Genomic DNA, 26,917 nt, shown 5'->3' on the forward strand with positions numbered 1-26,917 from the left:
TGGGAAAGTGGGAAAACGTGCAGGAATCTCCGTGCCAGCTCCATGGTGTCAGACAGGCACCATCCACACGACTGGCTTTGTGCTCTTTGTACTCCCAGCTGCTAAAATTACTCCTCTGGAAGTGTTCTCCTACCAGAAGGGGAAATACTGGAGAGCTTCCCAGAGAAATGATGGTCTGGTATTCAAACTGGGACTCTCTTCACATTGTGACATTCAATCCAAACTTCTACAACCAACCTTTTCCCTGAAACAGGAACCCCTGGCATCCCTAAAGACAGAGGGAAAGGCAGGAAGAGCAGTGTTTATGCAGGACATTAAATAATCCGTGGTCAAGGAGCTTTATTAAAGTTATTCCAGCCACGGATTTAATACCACTGGAAGAAAATATCTCAAGTTATAATTATTCTAATTGACCAACACCAGTATCCACAATATCCCAAGGTCCAGAGGCAAAAACCACCAGAGGGAAAACTGTGGGAGAAACTTTGAAATCCTCCTGTCCATAATGGCACAGCCTCCCTTTGTCTGTACATCCCACCTGAGCACCCACATCCCACCCGAACCTCTCACATCCCCTTCATGGTTTTTATATTTTATTTAAACTTCCCATATTGCCCTTTCCTTGTCTCCCATCCCATCCGAACCTCTCACATCGCCTTCATGGTTTTTATATTTTATTTAAACTTCCCATATTGCCCTTTCTTTGTTTCTACATCCCACCTGAACTTCCACATCCCCTTTCCTGGTTTTTATATTTTATTTAAACTTCCCACATTGCCTTTCTTTGTTTCTACATCCCACCTGAATGTCCATATCCCCTTTCCTTGTCTCCCATCCCACCTGAACATCCACATCCCCTTTTCTAGTTTTTATATTTTATTTGAATCTCCCACATTGCCCTTTCCTTGTCTCCACCTGTATGTCCATAACCCCTTTCCTTGTCTCTCATCCCACCTGAACCTCTCACATCCCCTTTCCTGGTTTTTATATTTTATTTGAACCTCCCACATTGCCCTTTCCTTGTCTCCCACATCCCACCTGAACACCCACAACTCTCCCCCCTTCCCTCTGCACCCCATCCACCCTCTAATCCTTCTGTTAGCTTAGGCTCACCCCCACTTTTTTCAATATCCCTCACCCCAAACACAGGCACTTTTGAAGGCAATGGAGAGCTGGAAGGATCCTGGAAGGATTTGCAGCCAAGCACAGACCACACACATTGATTTGCTGCTTCCAGACTGATAAGTGTCCTGTGCAACCAGAAATAGTGATTTCTTTCAGGCATTAATTGATAACAGCAAGTTCTTGCTCTGCTTGAATTACTCCTTCAACCACTCTTCATTTTGATAAAAGGCTAGATGTCTAGAAATTAAGTGCTAATGTCTAGAAATTAAGTTGTAACTTAATTTCTAGACACCTTTCCAAGTAGGCAGACTCAGAAACAGCGGCTGCACTGTGAGAAGACAAAGTAAATTAAGAAGGAAATGTGTGTTTTGTATAATTAGAATGACAGCTATCCCCTTTACTACCTACAAATGCTCTCAGGGGCAAGTGCATGACTCTAGAACAGCAGCAGTAAACTGAGCTCTCTTTTGCAGGCTCTTTCTGCTGGGAACACCTCATCTCTCTATTCAACCCACTTCTTACTTAAATAACCACACAAGTATATCATGCCTGCAGGAAAACTTAGTGCATGTTGGGATTTGCATGTATTTCATGGGAAAAAAAGTAGTGAAAAAGGGAGGAGAGTGAATGAGAAAGAGGTGCATTTGCCTTCAGGACAGAGTTTCCAATTTTTTCTCTTTGGTTATGCAATATAAGATTTTTTTTTTCTTTTTTTTTTTTCTTAGTCTTTAAAAATGTTGCTTTGTCACTGATTCCAGTCTCTTCAGCAAAAATCTGTTTGCATCAGCATGGACTTCACAGGAGGGCAATAAAGCAGCTGTTATTCACTTTTAAAGACACACACAGCCCCAAGAGGAACCCGCTCCTGCCCAAACACCCCCAGCCTATGCACCCATGTTTGCAGCTCAGCAATCCTGAATTTTACATCCTAACAAGGGCACAAGTGCCATGTCTATGTTGGCCAGACAAAGGCATTTATTTCTTTGAAAGCTCTGATGAGGGTCGGGGCATTGGTGTGGAGAGAAGGGAAAAGGAGTGTGAGCATGCAGATTATTTAATTTTTTTATCTACCAGCCAGTGTAACAGACTGAGAGCCATTCTTTTTTGTATTTTCCTTGGCAGAGCAAGGATCTAGGATTAGTACTTCCCCATCCTTTCCTCTAACAAGCTGATTTGATTTTTTTAGAGGTTTTTTAATTGTAAAGCCCCCCTTTCCTCCAGTGTCACCCCCTTGAGAACTCTCCTGTGCCTGACTTGCATGCAGGCAGCACAGAGGTTTATTCTGTGCATGAGGAAGGACAATCACCCTTGAGAAAACTCTGCTCACAGCCTCACCTCCACAATTCCCAAAAGCCACGAAATGTGGGGCTTCTTCTTCATTCTCTTATCACTGAGCATCTCCCTGCTGGCTTTCTGCATGTTGCTGCACATAACACACAGAGTGTGTGAGTCCAAAATTTTGGGTTTCATTTATGGCAAATTCACACACTGAGCATCAACCCTTTTCCCTGTCCAGGTAACAGAACACAGATTCTGTGCAATAATCACTAATTAGTGAACAGCCCTGGTAACAGAACACAGATTCTGTGCAATAATCACTAATTAGTGAGCAGCCCTGGTAACAGAACACAGATTCTGTGCAATAATCACTAATTAGTGAACAGTCTTGGTAACAGAACACAGATTCTGTGCAAAAATCACTAATTAGTGAGCAGCCCTGGTAACAGAACACAGATTCTGTGCAAAAATCACTAATTAGCGAGCAGCCCTGGTAACAGAACACAGATTCTGTGCAATAATCACTGATTAGTGAGCAGCCCTAGTAACAGAACACAGATTCTGTGCAATAATCACTAATTAGTGAGCAGCCCTGCAGCCAGCCACAGCCTGCCATCAGTTCAGCACAGCAGGCTCAGCTTGTCTCCTCTCTCATGTTTTTAGCTGTATTTCCAATGTGCCTTGTGCCCCTCAGGCCCCTCTTTCCCCTGGTTTTGAATCCATTTCTTGATGCTGGGAATGTTGGGGCTGTTCAGCCTGGGGAGGAGAAGTTGTGTGGAGACCTCAGAGCAGCTTCCAGTGCCTGAAGGGGCTGCAGGGAAACCAGAGAGGGACAATTCCTGAGGAGCTGGAGTGACAGGAGAAGGGGGAATGGGTACAAATTGAAAGAAAGTAGGTTTAGTTTAGATATTAGGAAGGAATTCTTCCCTGAGAGGGTGGGGAGGCCCTGGCACAGACAAGCTGTGGCTGCCCCTGCATCACTGGAAGTGTCCAAGGCCAGGTTGGATGAAGCTTTGAGCAACCTGAGATAGTGGCAGGTGTCCCTGCCCATGGGACTGGATGATTTTGAAGGACTCTTTCAGCCCAAACCATTCCATGATAACCAGGAAGAGGACAAAAAGCCTCAGGCTGTGCCAGGGAAGGCTCAGGTTGGACATCAGGAAGAATTCCTTCCCAGAAAGGGTGGTCAGGAATTGGAAGAGCTGCCCAGGGAGGTTTGGAGTCCAAGGAAGGCCTGGAGGTGACACTCAGTGCTCTGGGCTGGGGACAAGGTGAGGATTGGTCACAGTTTGGACTTGATGATCTCAGAGGTCTTTCCCAGCCTAAAAGGATTCTGATTTTACATTCACTGTACATGATGTGAAATACAAAGCTGTGTTTCGTGTCAGGTACAAACAGGTGACGTGTGTATTTGTGAGTGCACCGACAGTGGGAGAGCTGTGAATTCTAATAATAACTGAGGAAAATGAAGCATGGAAAAAGGCCTTTGAAATTAACCCTAGTTGATTTAGGAGCATTGGAATTCAAGCATTAAAGATGTAGCTTTTTGCTTATAGCTAATCCATAAAGAGCTCTGCAACAATAACCTTTTGAAGTATAATTTTAGAATATTACTTGTATCCTTGAAACTATAGCTTTGGAATATATATAAAGGAAATATGATTATCTCATACCCTATTGAAGAAAAGAAAAACAGCTTGAGAAATGAAGATGAACACCCTTCAAGGATTTATGGTTCCGACCAAGGGAAGCTGGACATCACTGTTATTAGATTTATAGTGTCTGCAATTAAAAGGTGGACCCACATCTGGGGAGCTGGACTGCACCAGATGGGATTTGTCTTCCTTCTGTTGGAAACTGGACCACCACCATCTGGGGATACTCCTTTAAAAACACATCCTGAGAAAAACTAAATCGCAATAGTGTATAGAATTGTGATGTAATAATTTGGAGTAAATATTGCTGATGAATAAAAAGATTAGAAATAGAAACTGCTGAAAAAAACTGATGAGTACCCCTATAAATACCTGTAATCCTCAATTATCGGTGTGCAGTTGGAGGGAAAACTTCCCCCACTGTACCCAGCGCTGTATTGCTCATACTTTACCATATTAAATAATAAATTGATTGCTGCTTGAATATTGGCCTAGTCAAGCTTCTTATTTATAACAATGAAACACACGAATCCTGGAGACTGTGAGGTTCCCCTGAGCTCTGTGCTGGGAGAGGCACTGACATGAGCACGTGGCTTGAGGGGAAGGCAGGCAGAGCTGCTGCTCTCACTAACAACACCTGCACTGAGGGAAGGCAGGCAGAGCTGCTGCTCTCATCACCAACACCCTGCACTGAGGGAAGGCAGGCAGAGCTGCTGCTCTCATCACCAACACCCTGCACTGAGGGAAGGCAGGCAGAGCTGCTGCTCTCATCACCAACACCCTGCACTGAGGGAAGGCAGGCAGAGCTGCTGCTCTCACTAACAACACCCTGCACTGAGGGAAGGCAGGCAGAGCTGCTGCTCTCACCACAACACCCTGCACTGAGGGAAGGCAGGCAGAGCTGCTGCTCTCACTAACAACACCCTGCACTGAGGGAAGGCAGGCAGAGCTCCTGCTCTCACTAACAACACCCTGCACCTCAATCCCCATGCCACAGCTCTGCCAAACGAGCCAGAGCTTGTGCTGCCTCCTTCCTTCAGCCTCCATCACCCAGCACAGCTCATCTAAGGCTCAGCTGGGCAGCAGAAGGGTGGGAATCTGCAGAAAATGAGCATCACTTGTTTCTCCTAATTTTAACTCCTCATTCTGCCATTACTACTTTTTTTTTTCTTTTTTCTTTTTTTTTTTTACCTCAAAAATCTTCTAGAATCGAAACCTGCAAGTAAACAGAAAAACACAGGAAAGCACTCAAGTGACAGCAAAGATATTAGGATGGAAAAATTCAACTTTAAATAAAATGAACCTTCAAACCCAGTAGTTTTTCTTGCTTTTCATATCAGCTGCTCTACACATGTTGCACCCAATAATCAGCTTTTTAAAAGTGTCAGCAACTAACCAGGCACTGTACCTGACCAACACAGCTCCTGGATAAAGCAGGAATACAAGGGCATTACACCCCAAATGTTGATGGAATTCTGACTCTGGGGGTGACACTGAAATCTCCAGGACACTTTCTGCTCAGATATTGGGAATTTAGCAAGCTTAGACTCTTTGGATGAGTGATCCAATGTTTCAGCCATCACCAGCTGCCCAGGAGAGATGGAAAGGGATTTTTTATAGGTATGTGGTGACAGGACCAGGGAGGATGGCTCTAAGCTGAAAGAAAGTAGGGTTAGGTTTGGTATTAAGAAGAAATTCTTTGTGAGGGGCACAGGGTGCCCAGAGCAGCTGGGGCTGCCCCTGGATCCCTGGCAGTGCCCAAGGCCAGGTTGGACACTGGGGCTGGGAGCAGCCTGGGACAGTGGAAGGTGTCCCTGCCATGGCAGGGGTGGCACTGGGTGATTTTTAAGGCCCTTGCCAAACAGAGCCATTCTGTGATTTAAGATTCTACAGCAGAATCCTGTCTGAAGTGAGATGGCAGCAGTACAGAGGCAGAACAGCCCTGCAGCATCCAGGAGGGAAAATAAACCCAGAAAAGCTTTCTCAAAGCATCCTAGGGCAAGAAAGATCCTTTCCAACCATGGCTGCACTGATTTTTTTAGCAGCTTCCTGCCATGAACACTGCAGAATCAATACTCAAGACAATCAAGTCGATGAGAAACATGATAGAATTTTTTTTTCCTTTATCTTGCTGCCACCATGAGACTTTGAGTTTGTTGTAAGGCAAAAGCCCCTGTTTGGAAAGAAGCCTTGGTAATTTCAGAAATTCAAGTCATTTGGCTGCATGTTTGTCTCCAAAAGTGCTTTTCAAGCAGAGCTTTGCTGTGCATCATGGTGAGGATGAGCAGATCCTCCTCCAATGTTCATCTCCTTTTACAGATGAGGCCAACCATGAGAGGGCCAAGAATACAAGGGTTAAAGAGTTACAAAAAGTTTCCAAATGTAAACATTTGGTTTACACCCAAATCAGAAATAAATGTCAGGCTAAAAGGAATCAGGGGTGACATTATTATTACTGTAAACAGCACAAGGAAATCTCATCACTGGCCAAGATTTCACAAAGGTATTTGTGAATATTTGCATAGGGTACCTAGAATTTGGATATATCTGTCACCTGGATGTGTGGTATTTATTCCATTCCTGGTTTTCCAGAAGAGAAATTGAGACATCTTTGTGTATGCAGAACTAATCACTGACAACCTGGCAGGGAATTCAGCTCTCGAAATAAATCCAGCTGTTACCTGGATGTTAACTTCAGGCAATCTCTGGAACAATAGAAGAGTACAGAAATGTGGCTGATTAGACTGGCAGGAGACTGGCTAGTGGGTTTCTGCAAATATACTCATTTTTCATAGTTTAAAAAAAATTAGTTTTCTAAAGCATAGTAACACTTGATACAGCCAATTCTCCTGAGAGAACTCAGCACAGAAACCATGAAAGATTCCATCTCTTTTGCTTTCTCTTATTACCAATAACAAGCTACAGAATAAATATTTTAGAATGCTACCCCATGTTTCTCTAATTTGGGATGTACAAAGTTCCACGGGCTGAGAGTTAATCTTATTGCTTTTGGGGCAAATCTAAGAGATTTGAAGGAAAAAAAATGTTTGATATCTTAATTAAGGAACAGTAAAGAATAACACTGGCAGAGAAAGGGTTCTGTACCTTGATGCTCCTTTACTTCAGAGCCCAGTGTGCCACAGACAGCATTCAATTAAATAATAGTCTCAGCAATAAACAATGACAATACACAGAACACCACACAACATCACTCCTTTGGCTCAAAGTAATTCCAGTTTGTGACTGAACAGCTGCTATGCAAAACAAGAAAGCCTTCACATCCTACAGCTGAAAAGGCAGGGAACAAATTGGCAGAGGAAATTTAGATTGCACATCCCTTGTGGAGTGGTTTTATTTCTTGTGCAGTTTGAAAATAGCATCAGTACAACTTTGGTATTCACCTGGAAAAGGCTTAGCTGGGAGAGCAGTCACTGCTTGTCCAAGGGAAGCTCTGTCTGAAAAGGCAGCAATTTCCAACATCTCCAAACAAAACCATTTGAAACAAAAAGCAAACAGAATAATTTGTTCTGGATTTTTTTTTCCCATGGTGAAGCACACCCAAGATACAGTTGTTTTCTCACAGGGATGTTAAAAACAGGAATAATAATAAAATCATGCTGGGAGATGATGATGAGGCACCACAGCAAGGGTTGTGGAGAAACTCACAATCCTGTCTCATAGGAGTGCTCTGGGAAGATCATATTCAGAGAGCTTTCTACTGCCTGGCCTAACCAAAGCCTTTCCAGTGGTTCTGTTTTCCTCTCCTGAACATTATTTAAGGTAATTTTTACAGGAAGAACAATCAGCCACTGGAACAACCTTCCCAGAGTTGTGTCACTGGAGGTTTAAAAGATTAAATTAGACAGGTTAATGATGATTTTATGATTCTATCACCTCACCTATGCTCCCTTTCCCCAGAAAAAGGCTGGACCAGATCAATCATCTTTTGAGGTGCCTTCCAGCCTGGGCTGTTCTATGATTTTGGGGATTCTCAGAGATTGAAGAGGGACATTTCTATGTGAAAACCAGCAATCAAGCACTTCCTGTGGGACCATTCCTTCTAGAATCACCTAGAATCAACCACTGCCAGAAAGGGAAGATCCTATTGCCTGGATGAGGTTACTGAGGCCAGCTAGCATGGGAGGGATGCCAAACCCCGTAAGAGTACAGAAAACCAGGGAATTACATTAGAATAGAGATTTTGTGAAGTCAAAGAGGTCTCTAAAGGTTGATTTCCTCTGAGTGCAACTCTTATCAAGCAGGAAATTATGTGTTAAAATGACATAGGTTGATTAAATGCAGCACAAATGCCACTGTCAGTAGTATCAACATAGAGAAGATGGACTCTGCTAAGGTAAAAAACCTCTTCCTCCCCAGTTAAAAGCCTAATCACCATTTACATGTGTCTCAAAAAAGATCTGATTGTGTAAAAATTCTATATTACCACAACAACTCAAGTGTTGTGGTAATAGGAGTTCTATTTCACAGAATCATGTGAGTTCTCCACTTCACAGAATCACAGAATTTGCTTTCCTTCCCTTTTTTACCCGTTTTTCCACCTGACAAAAGATAATGTGCCATTACCAATTAGGCAAATACAGGGGAAAAAAAAGAAGTTTCAAGTACATAAACAATATATTTCATAAATAAAACCTGGCTTTCTCTTGCCCATTGGTTTGGTGTGAAACAGAAGCATTTTTGGCAGGACAGCTGAGGAGAAACTGAACTATCTCAAGCCAGTGGTGAAATAATCCAGGAACTGTAGTCAGGATATTGGGAGGCTAAAAAAATTACAGGATCTCACAGTATTTGTGTGAAAAGTACCTAAGGAAGACAGAAGTGAACAGGGAATGAAAAAATTCTCTTTCCCACACTGCTAGAAGGTACTTTTCTTTCTGATCTGCATCCTTGTCCTATCAAACACTGGTCCCTCCCATGCAGGTATTTTATAGACCTGTTGATATTTAATCAAAAGTAGTTCTGCTCCTCTGACACACAAATTCTGTCACCAGAAACCCCTTTGCTATCCCTGTCCTGCAGCTTTACACAAAGCCCAAGCCTCTGGACACAGCCATGGCACCAAGAAAAGCACTGGAGGTTAATTTTAATATCCAGACATTTATACTTTGGGAGAATTTGTTGTAGAGATTGTAAGGCAACCTTTAAGGGTCAAGTAGTCCATGTTAATAGAGACTTTCAAAGCTGAAGTCATTCCTACTCATATTTCTCCTAAAACATAGAATTTTTCATAAATACAATAAGCACAGACAGGATTTTTACAACCACCAATCCATCCTCACTGTCAGACACAGCAGCTGCTTTATCCTCAGGGGAAAAAAAAACCCTTCAGCACAGTTCTGTGGCTCAGTCTGCTGCCCCAAAGGACCTTGCTCTTCAGCCACAGCAGGGTTTACCCTTTAGGATTTTAAACAACAACATTTTATATATATATATATGCATATTATATATATATATATATATTTCGTTTATTCCTTTTTGCTAGCAGCTCATTTTCCCTGTGGGAATAACACTATCTTCTTGACATGCAAAAGTCCAGACTGCACATCCATGGATGGAGAATGAAATGAAGGGGTTCTGTCAGCACAGACGTGTTTGACCCAGCCCAGGATTTGCATCCCCAGCAGTCATGCAAACCTCGCCCTTTATACACTGGGGCACACTGACTCCATGTGGCAGGACACAGAATATGCTTCAGACATTCCTTTTGCTTTTTCTTGCACTTCACACAACCTTGAGTGTGGCTGTGAACTTTGGAAATAAATTTTGGGAACAGAAGGAACAGAATCCATACTTTTTTTTTCCCATGAGAAGCGGCGACATGGGGATGAAAGAATTCATGAATTGTGTTGGTAACAGTGTTTTTCACACAAATACTCACCAGGAACACACAGTAAAATACAAAGGCTATATATATATATATATATATGTATATATATATAAAAAGAATGCTTTCTCAAATGTTTATTACAGGATGAAATAAGTCTAATTGAAAAAAATTCACATCCTGAACTTCATCAAAGGGGACTGATTGCTCTTCAGGCCTATTAGCTAAAAGCAAGATTGAAAGAGGAGGTTTTAAAAATTACATAAAACTGTATCACATTCTTCTTTCAGTTTGTAATTGGTTTGATTGAAACTTGGCTAGAAGACCATAAAAATTTGCTTCAGTATTAGCTCTCTGGCTCAAATAGCACTATCACTGTCTGATGGGTACATGGTTTTTCCCATGACTAAAATGGAAATAATTGGTAATATTTTCTTCCACACCACACTCATGCCCACCCCAAAACCCCAAATTCCACCTACTTTACTGATGTTGTTAGATACAAGACCTAAAGAAGATAAGAAACAAAGACAATTCCTGTTTTGCCCCTTTGTGTCTTCACATTTCAGTCTCTACCAGGTGACCACAAGGACATTCCACCCATTGTGAACAAGGTCTTCAGATGCCATTTCCAGACTTGGAAAGAAGTGTCATGGTATGGCTGAAAGGGTTTTTGTACATCACAAGTGCTGCAAAATTTAGGATTTCCCTGCTTTGGTTAAGGTGTGTGATGATTCACCTGTCAAATCTCAATCTTAGTGCACAACTGCAAGGGGGTGCTAAATTTGTGGTGAGATTTTTTTTTCTCTCCTTTCTGTTATTTTTTAAGACAGTGCAAGGTCTAGAGACAGCTTGAGAACCTCAGACCGGGGTGTTGCAGGGCGATCTGCCAATTTCAGCTTAAATTTCATTCTATAAACGATGAAATTCAATTCCCATCTTTGTTTGGTATCCAGCAAACAATCCTAGTAGAAATTTTCCAAAGGTCTGTGTGTTTTTTCTGTGTCTCTGAGTACTGTCCATGCCCAAGTATAAATTAGTAGCTGTACATCTGCTGCTGCTGCTGCTCTGTCTGGACGGGCTGCTGGCCCGGCTGCTGCGGCGCGGCCGGCGCCGGGGGCTGCAGCACATCAGTCTGAGGCACTGACCTCCAGCTCAGGGGGTGCTGTTCTGTCATCTGGGGGTTCCCCAGGGGAGCAATGGAGTTCACCAGGGTGGTCAGGTTTATGAAATGGGCCACGGACTGGGGGTTGGGAGCCTCGGGCTGCGGCGGGAGCTGAATGTCGCTCTGGCGGTTGTGCAGCACGGCCGAGCCGCTGACGGTGTCGAAGGTGACGGTGAGGATGGAGCTGTCCAGCTGCAGCTGCCTCTCTGGGGGACACAGGTGGCCCACGGCCACGGGCTGCAGGTTGGTGAACTGGGTGCCAGCTGCCGTGGTGATGGGGGTCACGGTGATGTTGGTGAGTCCCACCGAGCTGGAGGGGGCTGAGACGTTCGGGTCGCTGAGCGTCACCACCACCTGAGGACAAACACAAAGGTCACTGAGTGTCACCACCACCTGAGGACAAACACAAAGGTCACTGAGGGTGACCACCACCTGAGGAGAAACACAAAGGTCACTGAGGGTCACCACCACCTGAGGAGAAACACAAAGGTCACTGAGCGTCACCACCACCTGAGGACAAACACAAAGGTCACTGAGGGTGACCACTGCCTGAAGAGAAACACTTCAGCCTTGGAGATTCTGAGTGACCACCAAATACCAGGGAAGTGCTGGTGGGCTCATATGGTGCCAGCAAGAGAAGCCACACACAGATGGGAAAGTAGAAAACTTGGAATGTACCAACTTCCAAGTGCAGAAGTAAGATGGTGATGGGAGAGAGGGATATGCAGCATTGAGAACAAACAGACAAATTAACTTTCATTCTTTTAATCCCAGCTTCAGCCAGACAGTGATGTCTAGCAAACAAACTGATGCTAACACCAGAAGGAATAAAACAAACACGAGGAGCTTACTGGTCCAACTTCTTGGGTTTTTAAACCCATCTTTGTGTTACCACAATTTATCCAGTCACCTCCAAATGTTCCAACCACTCTTTTGTGATGTTTTTCTAATGAAAAGAAGGGTTATCCCTCTAAGCAATGCCACCCATCACCCTCCTCCTGCAGCTCACCTGCTGGATGCTCTGTACAGCTGAATTGGTTTCATCTCCAACATTCCCTGTGAATTCACCTTCCTTCTCTGTGTATTCACTGAAGGCAGGGTCCTCAGGCACTTGAGCTTCTTCCTCCTCACCTGACTTTTGTTTTCTTTTCTGGCCACTTTTAGGAGCTTTTATGTGCTGCTTCCCTTCTGGTAGTTCACCCTGTTCCAAGGCTAATTCCGGCTGCAGCAACACATTTCCAAACAAAACATCAAGTCCTTTTGCTTAGTGAGGTTCCAAGTAAGAGACAATCACCTGAAGCTGGTTTATTGTCAGTTCTCAAGCAAAGAAACAAACTTTAGCAAAATCCTGACTCCAGGGATTGAGACCTCACCCTGTAATTACATTCTGTTATACAACCAAGCAGATCAGCAGCTTGTGGCTGCTTGGACATGTTCCACTGGGGCTGACTCTCTAAAAAAGCACATTCCTCACCCATCAGCCCACGCCCAGCTGTGTTCTGTACCCAAAAAGTGCTGTCCCACCTCCCCCTGCAGCAGGCCTGGAGCTCACCTGAACAATCCCAATTGAAGAGGCATCAATGGTGGTTGTCTCTGGCAGCGGCTCTAAATCATCAATCCTCACTGAAAGAATCTGAACACACAGAGGTGTCAGCTGCAAACCACAGTCAAACAGCACAGCATTTCCCTAGTAAACCCCATCACCAAGCAAAAGTGATGTAATCTAACACTCTACACATAGTAATTAATACAGGGAGTTAACTGTGGCTTTTTAAAATAACCTTTTGGCATATCATCTTTTCCCTCTTGCTGAAATCCAGCAAAATTTAAACACAGTAAAAGAACATGTACATTTTCATATTCTAGACAGAACATAACCCTGTGTGACATGATGAATTCTACAGAAAACAACATGTTTGGAAAAAAAAAGTATTATGTTAGCATTTCAATTTATAAACCTATCAACCGTGTCCTATTTCATTATTTTCAGATGAATCTACACATCTCAGCTCATCAAAGAATAGAAACAAATTGCCCCCTGGATTTCAGATATGTAGCTGCATTTTAAATCCCTGAATCAATAAACAAAGCATTTTGTTGACTTCCTTCACAGTCATAATGATAAAACAGCAAAGTAATGCTAATGAAAAATTGGTAGTTAAAAAAAAATTTTAAAAGCCTCAAAGGGAACAGACAAGCCTTAATCAAACCTAAACAGGAAATGCTGAGAAGAAACACAATATTTAGAACCCAGAAAAAACCCTGCTGGGGTCAGACAAAACATCCCTCTAATCCACATTCTCTCCAGTCAGCATTCATCTTTAATACTGAGAATAATTTTGCATCGTCAGCAGATGCTGCCATCACCTCTCTATTCACCACTCCTTTCAGATCACTTCTGAATACAGAGAACACAATGGGAAAAAAAGAATCCATTATACTCACTAATGGATGGAGACAAAACATGAAAAAACATATATTTAAGCCGGGGTAGAAAAAGAAAAGAGATTTAAATAATCAAACTTCATTTTTAGGGACTGAGAATCAGATAGTGAAATGGCTGATTCAGTTATGTCCATGTTTCACAGATACTACTTAAAATTCGGCCCAAAACAGCAGGAAAAAGAGAGAGGGAAACACAGCAATTCCTTTCAAGTCACCAAAGGCCATAAACATTCTTTTAAAAGAAAAAAAGATTAAAAAATTCCACTCAAACTCACTCACCTCTGGGTGTTTACGCCTCATGTGTCGACTCATGGATGCCCTGGTAGAAACCTTTGTGCCACACAGCTGACAGCTCTGGGCTTCCACCTTGTCATGGGTGAGCTGGATGTGCTTCTGCAGCATGTAATCAGTGACATACTTCTTATCACACACTGAACACGTCCACTGTTTTCCTACTGGTGGCAGAGGGAAGGAAGGAAACCCAATGGATGAGCATCAGATTGCCAACGCCTCAAGGAGAGCAATAATTGATGTTTGGTAACAGGATGTGCAACGTTAGTTCCAAGAGTGGCCAGTCCAAATCAAAATTAAGGAGCAAAATTAAGGTATTTTTGCTGGATACTGCTTTTTAGAGGGTTTACCTGTATGAATCAACTTGTGAGTCTCCATTGTGTTTCTCTCGCTGAACGTCTTGCCACAGAGCTCACACATGAAATCTTTGATTCCTGCATGAAAAGCACATTTGGCACCTGTGAAAGCAGCCTAAAGGAATCTGGGACAATTCTGAGGTTTTTATTAGTAACATTAAAAAAATTAAAACCACAGACAAAATAAAGGCAGAAGCCTACCTTCACCAGCTAATTTTAGCTAAACCATTCCACTATATCCAGCAGAAAATAAATATCAGAGAAACTGATATGGGAAGTAAAATTTTGTTTTGGGAAATCACAACCTGAACACTAACTTAAAACAAACCCAACACTGTAGAGCCACCCTAGACCAAGAACCTAAAATAGAAAGCAGAACTTGAAATCAACTAAACTGATTTATTTGTAGAACAAGTGGTCCTGGCTGAGGACAGGACAAAATCTCACATTTCAAAGAGCAGAACATGCATATTTTGTTAGTTTTTGTCATACTGTCTGACTGCTCTAGGTAAGAATTCTCTTGGGAAAGATTTAATTGACTCAGTGCAACTTTTGTCCATCTTTGGAGCCCTCACCTGTGTGTCTCTTGTAATGTTTCAGCATGTTGACTTTCTGTGCAAATTTTCGGTGACATTCCTTGCACTCGTATTCCTTAATCCCCTTGTGCAGCTTCATGTGGTGACGAAGGGCATGTTTTGTCTTCATTCCTGTAGGCAGAAGGCACAGGACACTTAGTCCATCACTCCCACCTTCAGGGGAGAAATCAGGCTCATGGTGTTAACCAACAGCTCTATTTTATATTTGCTGCAAGTTCACAGTTGCATATTTTTTATTGTTTATGTTTCAATGCACTTCATCATTATTATTTAATTCCAGAAAAAAAAGCTCTGGAAAACATCTGAGTAATCACTAATAGAGAAACAGTAGGGACAAGCATCCTTAGAGGTGTCAGACTTACTACTGTCTTTTACTAAAATACCAGCTCAGACTTGTTCAAGTTGTAACATGAGAAATTAAAAAAGTCAAAGCGACTTTGATTCTTCAGGCTCTTACAGAGAGATATTACTCTATCTTTTAAGCCTGTAGACACCCCAGAATGAAAAAAATCAACTTGCATTCCCTTTTGTGCTGCAAATTGGGCATTCCTCAACTTGACAGAAACAAATGCTACTAAAATTAGTGTTGTGTTATAGCCCATGAAACCAAACTGTACAAATTTAGGGCAGCTCACGTAACAACAATGCTCCTGATTAATACATTTTTTACCTCTTAAAAATGCAGGATTTACGGCACTGCCACTGTTCTCAGTATGGCAGTTGTTTTAATTCAGATATTCACCTGTTACTCAGTATCACAATGAATGGAAAACAAGGCATCAGACATACCTTTGCCACACTCTGCACACAAGTATTCTCGGATATTATCATGGACTCGCATATGTTCTTTTAACATGTCTTTTCTAGCAAATGATTTGCCACATTGCTCACAAGCATGACTTTTTACACCTTGAAAATAAATTTAAAAGACAACATAAACAAAAAAAAATGTTAATGAGTAATGTGCATCTCCTAAAAATTGATTAAAGTGGTGAATTAGAAGGCAACAGCCCACCTATGCTGACAAGCACACCTTTCATGGATATTGTAGCCCAAAGTAAATGAGAAGACTTTGAAGAGAGAGAAAAGCTGGAGTTTTGTGTGAGAAAAAACAGATAAAGCCTGAGGTAGGAGAAGACTGAATAGCATGAAATAGTAATGAGCTGTTAAAAATGATTTTGCAATAGCAGGTTTCAGCCTGTGTAATGGTGAGAAGGTGGCATGGATAAGAATTTGGGGAAGAACAGAATACAGAATTAGGTGAATCCTGCAAATATATTAACTAGGACTTTGGATTGTGTATCCATATCAAATCTCTTCATAAATATTACCTGCTTTGGAAAACTGGCTTACGCTAGAAGAATAAATATTTTATTTGTCTTATTGTAACATAGAGTGAAAATCCTCTAGCAAAAAAAAAAAAAAAAAAACAAAAAAAAAAAAAGGCAGGCATGGGCAACAGAAAATTCTCTTTGGTATTGATAATTATAAAGAAACAACATTTTTACCTGTATGTATAAGCTTATGTCTTTCCAGATTTCCTATACTGTTAAAAATCCTCCCACAGATTTCACATGGATGGATGTATCTGAAACCAAAGAGACCAAAAACTGTGATTCTTCTCTTGAGGCAGAGGTGATTCTCAGGCATCTCTGTCACTAAGTGTATTTCATTTGCTAATACCAATTACTCCAAAAGTTCCTTGAAGCACAAGTTTTTCTAAATGAGCCTTAAGAAACCCCCAGGTTGACTGCAAGCTTGGAGCAGTCTGGCATTGCTATACACTCATTTTTTTTTCAAAACCATTTATTAAAATCACCGATTTACACTTTGCAAAGCCCAAACTGGAGGGCTACTGACTCATCAATCCGTGTGAAGCCAATCACCAACAACACGCATTTCAAGCTCATAATAAACATTTTAACCCCAATTTCACAGATATTTTAGCACAGCCAAATTCCCTAAGAGCACCCCAGGTGGCAGAACCATTAGAACTCCAAGCAGGCAGCTCTTCTCAGTGGAACAAGCCTTACTTCTGCACATTGGGGTCAGGCAGGTTCTCCCTGTGGATGACCATGTGCGCGTGGTATGTGGCCTTCAAGGCGAAGCGCCGGTTGCAGATGCTGCAGCCATAACCCTTCTCCTTGTGCACGTCCATGATGTGCTTCAGGTACTCCTTCCCTCTGCCAAAGGTCAGCTGGGGAATGAACCAATAGTGAATGCAAGGGGGAAAAAGTCCTCTTGCACAGCAATGAGCAGGTAACATGGAGCAGACATAAATATCCTGTGTACCATTAAAATCCTGTGTGCCACTGGATGAAAAACCTGTGACAGCTGGGTTGAGGCCTCAAACTCTTTAGATATTACAAGCATGCTGCTACAGGACAACAACTGACTCAATTTCTCTGGATGGAGATGGTGTCTCCACTTCTGCACAAGAAGAGGACCTTGGAGTTGTTTGTGCACTGAGGAACAGCCAGGTTTAACCTGCACCAGCTCACCTTGACTACAGTGAGCAGTTTTGGTCACCACAGCACAAGGATGATATTAAACTACTGGAGAATGTCCAGAGAGCTACAGAGATGGTGAAGGGTCTGCAGGGGAAGCTTTGTGAGAGCCACTGAGGGTACTTGGTCTGTTCAGCCTGAAGAAGAGACTGAGGGGAGACCTCACTGCAGTCACAGCTTCTTGTGAGGGGCAGGCACTGATCTGTGCTCTGTGCTGACACTGACAGGACTTGGGGCAATGGCCTGAAGTTGTGTCAGGGCAGGTTAAGGTTGGATATTAGGAAAAGGTTCTTCCCCCAGAGGATGGTTGGGCACTGAGCAGGCTCCCCAGGTTCTGGTCACTGCAGCAAGACAGAGCTCAGGGAGTGTTTGGACAATGCGCTCAGGCCCATGGTGGGATTCCAGGGGCTGCACAGAGCCAGGAGCCGGACTCAGTGAGCCCTGAGGGTCCCTTCCAGCTCAGATTATTCTGTGATTCTGTAAGAGTGAGGAGATCACAGATGGAGGAAATGCCTGCTGGGCTCTAGGGGCATGGTGAGCTCCTGCACCAGCAGCTTTGGCAGCAGCTCCTGAAGAGCTGGAATTTCCGGGCACTGCAGGGCAGTGACTCTGGCTCAGCTCCTGGAGGGGCTGCAGCTGCAACAGACAGGTGCTGCACTACTGAGCTCCAGATGTGCACATCTAGATGTGCTCCAGCATGCCAGGGTGAAGTGCCATACTGACATGGTCTTTTTCTCTAATTCTGGACCTAGTCAGGGCATTTCTACCAGCACTGCATGGCTTGGTGAAGATGTACTTTGACACCAAGTAAACCAGATGTTTAAGAGCTCAGAAAAGAGATTTCTCCAAGACTTATCTGTATTTGTTCTCCCTTTGGCTGTTCAGTGCCCCCATCTCCTCACATCAAATCCCATTTCCCACAGCTGTGCCCTTACACAACTGTTTATTTCACAAACACCTGCAAAAGCACGAAAAAACCCCCCAATTTCCAAAAAGATCTTTCTGATTTGAATGGTCCAACTGCCCTCACTTGGAAGCACACAATTTTATATTGTTTATGTACCCAAGAAGTGCCAGGCAGGAAAATCAGCACAGTGAAAGCAAGAACATGATGAACTGCTGTGACACCACAACTTCACATGTTTACTGACACAAAATTAAAATCAGTTTGCACTGAAAACCATTCCCCAGACAAGAAAACTGAAATATTATTATCTCCAGGTCTTTAAATGAAGGTAAATTAAGAACCTCACCACATTAAGTGTGGGCTGTGAAATAAGCTCTGATTTCCAGGATCAATTCAGTGGCTGAACAACCAAAAATCCCCTGTCCCTGTGTCAGTTTTGCTGTTCTCACTGAGTGGTTTTGCACCCCACCTGCCCCAGCACAGTGGGGTTACCCAGGGAGGGCACAGAGTCCTTAAGGACCCATTATTATTTCTTTAGAAAATGGCAAAAGCCACACAGTGAGAGGTTTAAAAAGTCTTCCCCTCTCAGCTGAGTGAACTCCATTCCAGCAGCACTTCCAACACCATCCTGTTTGCAATGGAGCAGGGTGAAAATAAGCAGTCACTCTGAACATAAGGAGCAGTCTTACTCCTCCAAACTGGATATCTACTAAAAAACCTTCTGACCTCAAAAAATTAATCAATTTGTGGACTCTATCAATCAGAAATGCTGCCAGTTGCACATAATTAAAAGGCAGTTTGAGATGTGAGTGTTCCTTTATTGATCCTTCCTCCAGTTTTTGCTTGTTTTCTTCCTCACAGGAAAAAGTGAATGTGTCTGTCTTGCCTTTTTTTAGTGTTTATCATCCCCCTTACTGGACACCACCTCAATTCTTATGGAACAGCCTCAGTTCACAGATCAGAGGTAACAGCACTGCAGAAGACAGCAGACCTGAGAACTTGCCTTCTCTTTGAGAGCCTTTAATGTTATTTAAAATTCTGAATTATTTATAAATTGCTCCACTCCCTCCCCCATCCCAAAACAAGTTAATTTGAAAGTATTTAAAGCTACCTGGCACCTTTTGCAGCTATACTTGTGAGGCTCTAAATCTGCACTTTCATCAGAGTTGTCATCGTTTTCCTCTGATGAGATTCCAATTTTACCAATGAACTCTTCCCTCTGGTGATCATCCATTAGGGCTATGTCCTGTGTAAAGTAAAGGGAAAGAATATTTTCTTTTAATAGATTAAACTTCTTCAAAAAGTAAGGCCTGGTCACCTTTTGCTTCCATGTAGACTGCTTTGCATTAACTGCTGTGATATTATCTATTTAAAATATCCTCCTGCTTCATTCAATCCAGAGCTTCTCTGTCTAGGACCACATAAGGAATAACTTATTCAAACAACTAATATTAATTTTTTGACATATAAAAGGAATTTTAATGTAAAGAGACTCAGCTGGTACAGTATTACATCATTAAAAGCATCTTTATCAGCACCACTGAGTGGTACAATTCCCTTTTAATTTTATTTAATTCCTTACAATTCAGTGTTGGCAAAACAATCTGATTATTAACACAATACCTTAAAATGGACATGAATATGATCTCTCAGCACATCCACCCTGAAAAATTTACGTCCACAGATCTCACAGGTGTATTTCTTGTCTCCATGTGTTAGAAGGTGTTTGTTCATGTTGCTCCTACATGAAAATACCTAAAAGGAAAAAAGAAGGAAGAAAGGATTTTTGGATCATGTCCAGCAGGGCTACAATTCTTTGAAACTTATCCAGTGGAGAGCACAGAACACATTTACTGTCACATTTACTGTCTTTTTTTATTCCTTCTGGCCAGAAACATGCAGAAGCTCCTGTTAACAGTCTGCCTCAGAACTGCTGGCATGGCAAAATCCAGGGGCAGAGTTCCAAGGAACTGACTGAAACTAGCCATTTGTCAGGGCTGGAATTCCAAAAAAAAGCTGCAGCAGAATTATACAGAGTAGAATTTGAAACATTTAGACAGTGTCTTTTGAATCACCAATGCTCCGTCTATCTCTAAAAAACTATAGCCACAAAATTTACCTTGACTGGTATGAAACATATCCAAAGCATCAAAATCAGAGGTCTACACATCAGCTGAAGAGTTCTTGAGTGCCTTTTGCACCATGAATCATTAAACATTTATAAAATGACAAGTTAAACCCACACTCCTTGTGACAACAGTGACTTATGATCATGAGTGTTGAACATCCAAATGCAACCATGCCATGACTACACCATGAATTCACTTTTATTCCCCATGAAAGAGGATTCCCAATGCACACAATCAACTCCAGCTGTTTACAACCAGCCAGAAAAGCTCCATTTTAAGTAACATAAGCCATGAGATTCCACTGACACACACAGTGGCCGTGTGACACTCTCCATTGTGCTGGGTGTCCTGAGGAAAGTTCAGGTCTGAAATGCACTTTTGCTCTCATCTCTGTGCTAACAGCTCCCACCATCCATGGCCACGGTGGGCTTGGATAAATAATGGAGCTACAGGTGGTTGAAGAGGAATGTCCTGACTGGACTTCACACCCTCCTTGGGCAGCTATTCCAGAGCTCTGCCACACTCAGTGTGAGGAATTTCTTCCCCATGTTGAGGTGGAATTTGTTGTGTTTTATGTCCTCTGCTCCTTGTGCCATTGCTGAGTGTGGTATTCACATTCTCTGAACAGAGAGACATAATTCTCTCTCCCAGGATTTTGCCTAGAGAAACACAGAGAGAATAGAGATAAGAATTGTTTTCTCTTCTTCTCTCTGTGCTTCTTCAGGCAAAATCCTGGGAGAGAGAATCATGTCTCTCTCTGTTCAGAGAATGAGAATACCACAGTTGAGCACCACCAAAAAGAGTCTGGCACCATCCTCTGACACCCCTTGGTGATATTTAAATGGATGGATGGATGGATGGATCCCCTCAGTTTTCTCCTGTCTGGACTGAACTGCAGCACCCTGGAGCCCCAATGCAGAGCCTCTCATGGCACACTGGCACCAGCTCCTACCTTCCCACACACAGGGCAGCCCGAGGGCTCCTTCTTGTAGCGAACCATGCTCTCCGTGCTGTGCTCAAAGTCTTCTCTCTTCACACGCCTCACCCCTTAACACAGCAGTCCCCATCAAAAAAAAAACAAAACAAGAAATAAACCATGGCTTTCCACTCCAGCCTGCAGGCCTGCTCACGAAGAGACTGGGAAGAAGAGTGAAACACTGCGAAGGGCCTCAATGCAGGGTTGAATTGGTAACAAAAGGGTGATTTCTAAATTAAAATGTGTTTTAAGAATACAGAAGCAGTCTGCCAAAGTGATGTGTTATGGCTTATTGGTTACTAAAGCAACTGTAAAGTGACTGAAAACACTTTTGGCAAAAACATTTTTGTCAACATCAGGAAACAGGCAGATTTAGTAGGCCTTGGCACTTCAATCTGGTATCTGGCCCAGAAATTCACCCTCACTAAGAAAGAGAGGAGAGGAAATCTCTAAGGAGAGATGCAACCATCCAGCATCAGCTGTAATGCTCAGAGAGGATTCCAGACCTCTTTCTCTGCTACTTTCAGGAGGGCAGAGGGCTCCTGTTCTTCTGTGACAGCTGAAAATGAGACACTGCCAGTGTCATACAGCCCCTTGTCCTCTGGTTCATGACACAAAATAAACAATCTGGCTGCTTTTTTTAAAAAAATCACTTTTGGTTTTATCATCTAAGTCACTAACCACATTCTAATACATGTTGAGCAATGTACCAACTTTTTCCAGTCTTTGAGTACCTGTAATATCCTTCAATGCTTGAGATTTTGAACAGCAAACTCTCAATCTCATTTTCATATATTCTCAAGTGTTTCAAAGATAACTGCTGACACTGTATTTATGTAGTAGTCACTCTCAGCTGTACATGGCAAGTTAACTCTCTGCCTTCAGATTTTCAAGTTACCACACAAGTTTTAAAAAAGGAAGAACAGGATGCAAAGAAAGAAAAATACATCATTAAAATCAGCCATTCTAAACTGCTGCATAATAAGCCATGCAGCTTCCACAAGACTGTTAACAGCTCTGGACCCTCTACTGTTATTTTTCATAAATGAAATCCCACCATCCACGAGACACTGAAGCTGCCACTAATTTTTTCTGAAACTTGAAACTCCTGATCAGGTAACTGATTAATAAAAAGACAGCCACCATTCAAGAAGATCTAGTGCACACTAATGATTTCCCTAACCTGCCCACCTGCACTGCTGTTTCAGGAGAATTAATTAGGTTGATCTGCAGTAAATTTACCTTCCAAGTGCCGCCTCTGATGGTCCAGCATGACATCCTTCCTGTAGAACATCTTATTGCAGATCTCACATGCAAACTTCTTATCTCCATGCTTTTTCTTGTGTTTTGAAAGGTTGCTGTTTGTAGAGAAGAATCTGAAACACATCTCACACTGGAATGTCTTGTCATCTGTAAGCAAGAGAAACCATGCAGCTCTTTAGAGCTGAAAACAGCTTTTGTATGTTTGTGAGACAGGTGGTTCCTCTGCTGAATCTGGGTTTTAAACATGGAATCCATCACTCTGCTCTAAGGGCAATTACCTGTGTGATTCTGGACTGAACATTATTGTGGGGCCATAAAAGTAACCAGGATAGCATTTTGTGAGCATAATATCACAGCAGAAATAATATGAGTAACCACAAGGGATGGCTGTGGGAGAAAAGCACAGGTTGGAGTGATACTAAGGGAAAAATATTTAGAGACTACTGCAAGTATAAAGCTGGAGACAGCTGAAGAAAACTGCAATCCCAAAAAACTACAAATTACCACTAATACTGGTCCTGTACCTAGTTCCTCTGTTTCAGAGGAGTGAGGTGGAACTTAGTTTTAGGGAAAAAAGTTAAACAGAGATTATCTGTGAACACAGGAAACACCAGTGAGGATATTACACAGGTGAGAAGGAGATAGTAAAAAACCCAATTCCTAAGTGGACATGTTGCTCTACAGATTATTGGTCATTTCACTTTTCTCATCAAAAACCCAGGTTGCTTGTTATGATGATGACAAAAACCTAAATCCCTACTCTTCTTCTGTAGTTCCTCTGCTGAGATGGATTTGGGGACATCTTCCCAGAATGGAGCAGAGATGCCAGAGGAAGAGTTATCCATTCTCACCTGTCCTGCAGTTGTGGAATTCCAGTGCACTCTCTATCCGAAAGGCCTTTTCACACGTGGTGCACTTGTATCTGTACTCACTGTCCACCTGAGGATCACAAACAAGAAAAGCCAAGTCACAACTGACAGAGAAATTCTAAACCTCAAATACCTCTTCAGTTTTCTGTCCTTTCCAATCTTTAATCCTTCAAGAGGGCATTTATCTACACACTGGTGCAAAATTCTGATGCTGTATTATCTTGCCATGTTCCTATATCTGAGCTATAAAAATCCCCAAAAATTATGCTCCTGTGTGGATGTGGAATACCTGGTCCAACACAGACACAGAATATTTGAGAAGCAAGATGTGATCTGACCCATCTTCCAGAAGAGGTGGCAGCAATCTGAGAGTTAAGGGCCCTGGTGCCAAGCAACAATGGAAATTTTCACTTATAAGGTGCCACTACAGGTGTGTTTAATATTTCTATAGCAGCAGCATCTAAAGGCAGAGTTCACACATTAAAGGAATGAAAAATGGGGAGAAATCAAACAGGACAAGCAAACAAGAACAGAACAACCCTATCTAGCAGCATAACTCAAATCAGATCACACCTCTGTATCATGCAGGTCCAGCTAACTCCAGCTTGTTTTGCTGGAATTGATGCCTGAAAGCAATTTTCTATAGAAAAAGGGTTTGCACATGCTCAAGAAGCACTTTTCAAATGTGTCAATTTTTCTAAGATAAGATGTTACCATCCCCTCTCTGTCCTTTCTCACTCCCATGGGATACCTGCTCACATGAGCAGGGCACGCTCACACCTGGAATCTCACTGTGCCTCTGCACATAAACCCTGCAAGAGCCCCTTCCACTCACTTCATTCCTGCTGTGCTTGTATGAAACGTGCTGCTTCAAGCTCTCCTTCCTGCTGAACAGCTTTGCACATTCCTCACATTTAAACAGTTTGTCACCTGAGGGGATCAATCAAGATGAAAGGGAAGTAGTCAGTGATTGATAATAACCAACTCCAGGCAAAGCACAAGCAACTGCAAACACACAGGCTAGTGATGAAAAATTTAGTATTCCAGCAGATATAACCAGTGGATTTTAACCATTTCCAGCAATTTTGGTTTAGCTCCCCCACCCTTTTTCAGTGATGATTTTTCATGGAACCCTTAGAATAGAACACAAACCCCTGGAACTGCAGATCACAGGTGGAAAAAACACCTGACATTTACACAGCTATGTTACCCACGTGCCTGTGAAGGTGGGGGTGATATTTATGTATCAATTTAAAGGCAATAAAAGCTTTGGGGAAAAATATCACATCCTTGCCCTCATTTAAAAGATGTACCTAATTCAAATTTTAAATACTTTCAACTTCAATTCGACATTATCTATTGCAATAGGCAACTTAGATAGATAGATATCTTCTATATCTTAGAATAGATATCTTCTCATGCTTTGGTCTGAAAAATTAAGTTTCCTATAGAGACTTAAAAGAAAGAAAAAAATCAAAACCAGCTCTTATAAATACATATCCCAATCCCTAAAACGAGCCCTGCTGTTTAACTCAAAGGTGGAACCAAGACATAAAATCAATGAAAATCAAGACAGAAAATCAATCCCAGGCAAGGGAAAAGCCAACCCACCATGAGAACGGATGTGCCTGCTGAGGTTGCTGCTGTTCTGGAAGATCTTACTGCAGATGCTGCACTGATAGACCCTCTTGTGCTCCCCCAGCTGCTTTATCAGCTTCCGCCGAATCCCGTGTCTACTGGAGAGAATGAAACTTCTTTTGAGGGACATGGTGTTTTGGTGATGAGCAAACCTACTGGATTAGAGAGAAAGGCAGGGACTGAAAGCTAGCCCAAAGGTTGCAACAGAGCTAGTAAAAACTAGAGGAGTGTTAAACTCAGCTCCTGGCAGGAGGGAGGGGGCCTGGATGGAGCTTCCCCAGCTCCAAGGTGCTCCCCTGGCCACCCCCTGGAAGCTGCAGATGTCACTCATTCCAAATTTTATTCACCCAGAACCAATGATGCAAACAGCAGCAGCAGAGATTCTCTTTGCAGGCCCATCAGAGGAACAGAAAGGGTCTGTTCTGCTCTGAAAACATCAGCACTAGCTCAGCTTAAGAAGCTTGGCAGCCCCCACGTCAAAGCTGTATTTGGGCAGAGGGCAGCAGGGTGCCAAGCAGGACTGTGCCATTTCCCAGCACAACCACCTGCTGAAATGACTTTTTGATGGCTCTGTGTCTGCTAAGGACTTCAATATATACCATTACTAGCTAATTCATAAAAATTGAGTGCTCTATTATACAAAAAAAAATCAAAATGCCAATGTTACCAAGACAAAGAATCAAAATTAATCACGTGATACTTAAAAGTCTCCCTGAGGTTCTGTTATACTGAAGTTTTCCCCTCCTACTGCTCCAAATCTGGAGTATCACAGCAAAATCAACATGAAGTCATTCATGAGCTCATGAGCTAAGATGACAAGCAAGACTGAATAATAATAAAAATGATTAACATATTCTGAAAGAAAAACATCTCTTTGCCTGTCTTATCACCAACATTCAATGGGAGTAAATTTCACCTTGCAGCTGCAGGAGGCTTTTGGAAACAGAATAAAAGCAGTAACATGATGAAAAAAGAAATCTTCATTTATGTTATGTTCCAAAATCCTACCAGTGTACAAGTGGCACTCAAAATCACCTCTTGAAGCAGGAGCATCACACAATTTTATGCTGATAAAAAAGAGCATCTGTGTGCCCAGAAGTTGAGCAGAACTACTGCATGCTACATCATCTTAGATACAAGTAAGAGGAAATTGTGTATCCCAGAACACTTACTTTGTCACTGAGCTGATGCTGTTTGTGGTGCTGGGCATCTTTCCTAAAACCAGATCCATGATGCTCTCTTCTGGAGCTGGAGGCAGGGCCACTTCCTCTGGAGGGACCTCAGGGACAGCGTCAGCCACACGTTCCACTGCACACACACCAAAGAAATAAATACAGCAGTAATGTGGACAGCTGGAAGCAAAACCTCAAATGCAGGATTTGTAATAAGAGGTGGTACTGGACAAATCAATTGTCCACAAGGAAAGAATTCAAAGAATCATAGAACAGTGTGGGTTGGAAGGGGCTGTTAAAAATCAAATCCAACCCCGTGCCACGGGCAGGGACATCTCACCTTCTTCTAACTTCTTACCTTTCCAAGCTTTTACTGCAGGGTCAGTTGACCAAGCATCATGAAATTTCCTATTAGAACATCCCTTCAAGGAGGGTAAAGCCCTTTCTAAACTCAAGGGAAAGAGAGAAAGATTTGTCCTCTTAAGGGGAAGGATGCTTCCTCTATTGTTCCTTCTTGCAGTTCTCATACCCTGTGTTTCCCTGGGGCTCTCTACAAACATCACAGAAGAAGGCAGGTGACTGGCTGCAGGTGCTGCCTTTAAGGCCCTCAGAAATAACTAACAAAACTTGTAAATTGGAAGCTTTAGTGATCTAACTAAAAACCTCCATCTTGCCTCTGCTGCTTTTTAGGCCTTTCTGC

At 42.5% G+C, this 26,917-nt stretch overlaps 1 protein-coding gene across 6 annotated transcripts in view; it reads right to left on the reverse strand.

Annotated features, from left to right (window-relative positions):
- Positions 1–7,012: 7,012 nt before the first annotated feature.
- Positions 7,013–26,917, reverse strand: part of PRDM15 (PR/SET domain 15) — a 35,112-nt gene continuing 15,207 nt past the window's right edge. For 2 of the 6 annotated variants that reach the window (XM_030949625.1, XM_030949635.1), the window contains exons 8-24: positions 26,218–26,353; positions 25,019–25,200; positions 24,243–24,337; positions 23,390–23,477; positions 22,518–22,685; positions 21,252–21,346; positions 19,794–19,925; positions 19,282–19,416; positions 16,790–16,953; positions 16,265–16,344; positions 15,546–15,665; positions 14,736–14,867; positions 14,155–14,238; positions 13,793–13,968; positions 12,621–12,701; positions 12,078–12,290; positions 10,940–11,422 (exon numbers count right to left, since the gene is read on the reverse strand). In XM_030949625.1, the coding sequence (XP_030805485.1) occupies positions 10,940–11,422; positions 12,078–12,290; positions 12,621–12,701; positions 13,793–13,968; positions 14,155–14,238; positions 14,736–14,867; positions 15,546–15,665; positions 16,265–16,344; positions 16,790–16,953; positions 19,282–19,416; positions 19,794–19,925; positions 21,252–21,346; positions 22,518–22,685; positions 23,390–23,477; positions 24,243–24,337; positions 25,019–25,200; positions 26,218–26,353 (2,564 nt within the window). Of the gene's footprint in view, positions 11,423–12,077; positions 12,291–12,620; positions 12,702–13,792; positions 13,969–14,154; positions 14,239–14,735; positions 14,868–15,545; positions 15,666–16,264; positions 16,345–16,789; positions 16,954–19,281; positions 19,417–19,793; positions 19,926–21,251; positions 21,347–22,517; positions 22,686–23,389; positions 23,478–24,242; positions 24,338–25,018; positions 25,201–26,217; positions 26,354–26,917 lie in introns of all 6 variants that reach the window. The other 4 variants (XM_030949607.1, XM_030949587.1, XM_030949616.1 and 1 more) reach the window with 4 other exon arrangements.

Source organism: Camarhynchus parvulus, chromosome 1 (genome assembly GCF_901933205.1).
Source record: "Camarhynchus parvulus chromosome 1, STF_HiC, whole genome shotgun sequence".
NCBI lineage: Eukaryota > Metazoa > Chordata > Aves > Passeriformes > Thraupidae > Camarhynchus > Camarhynchus parvulus.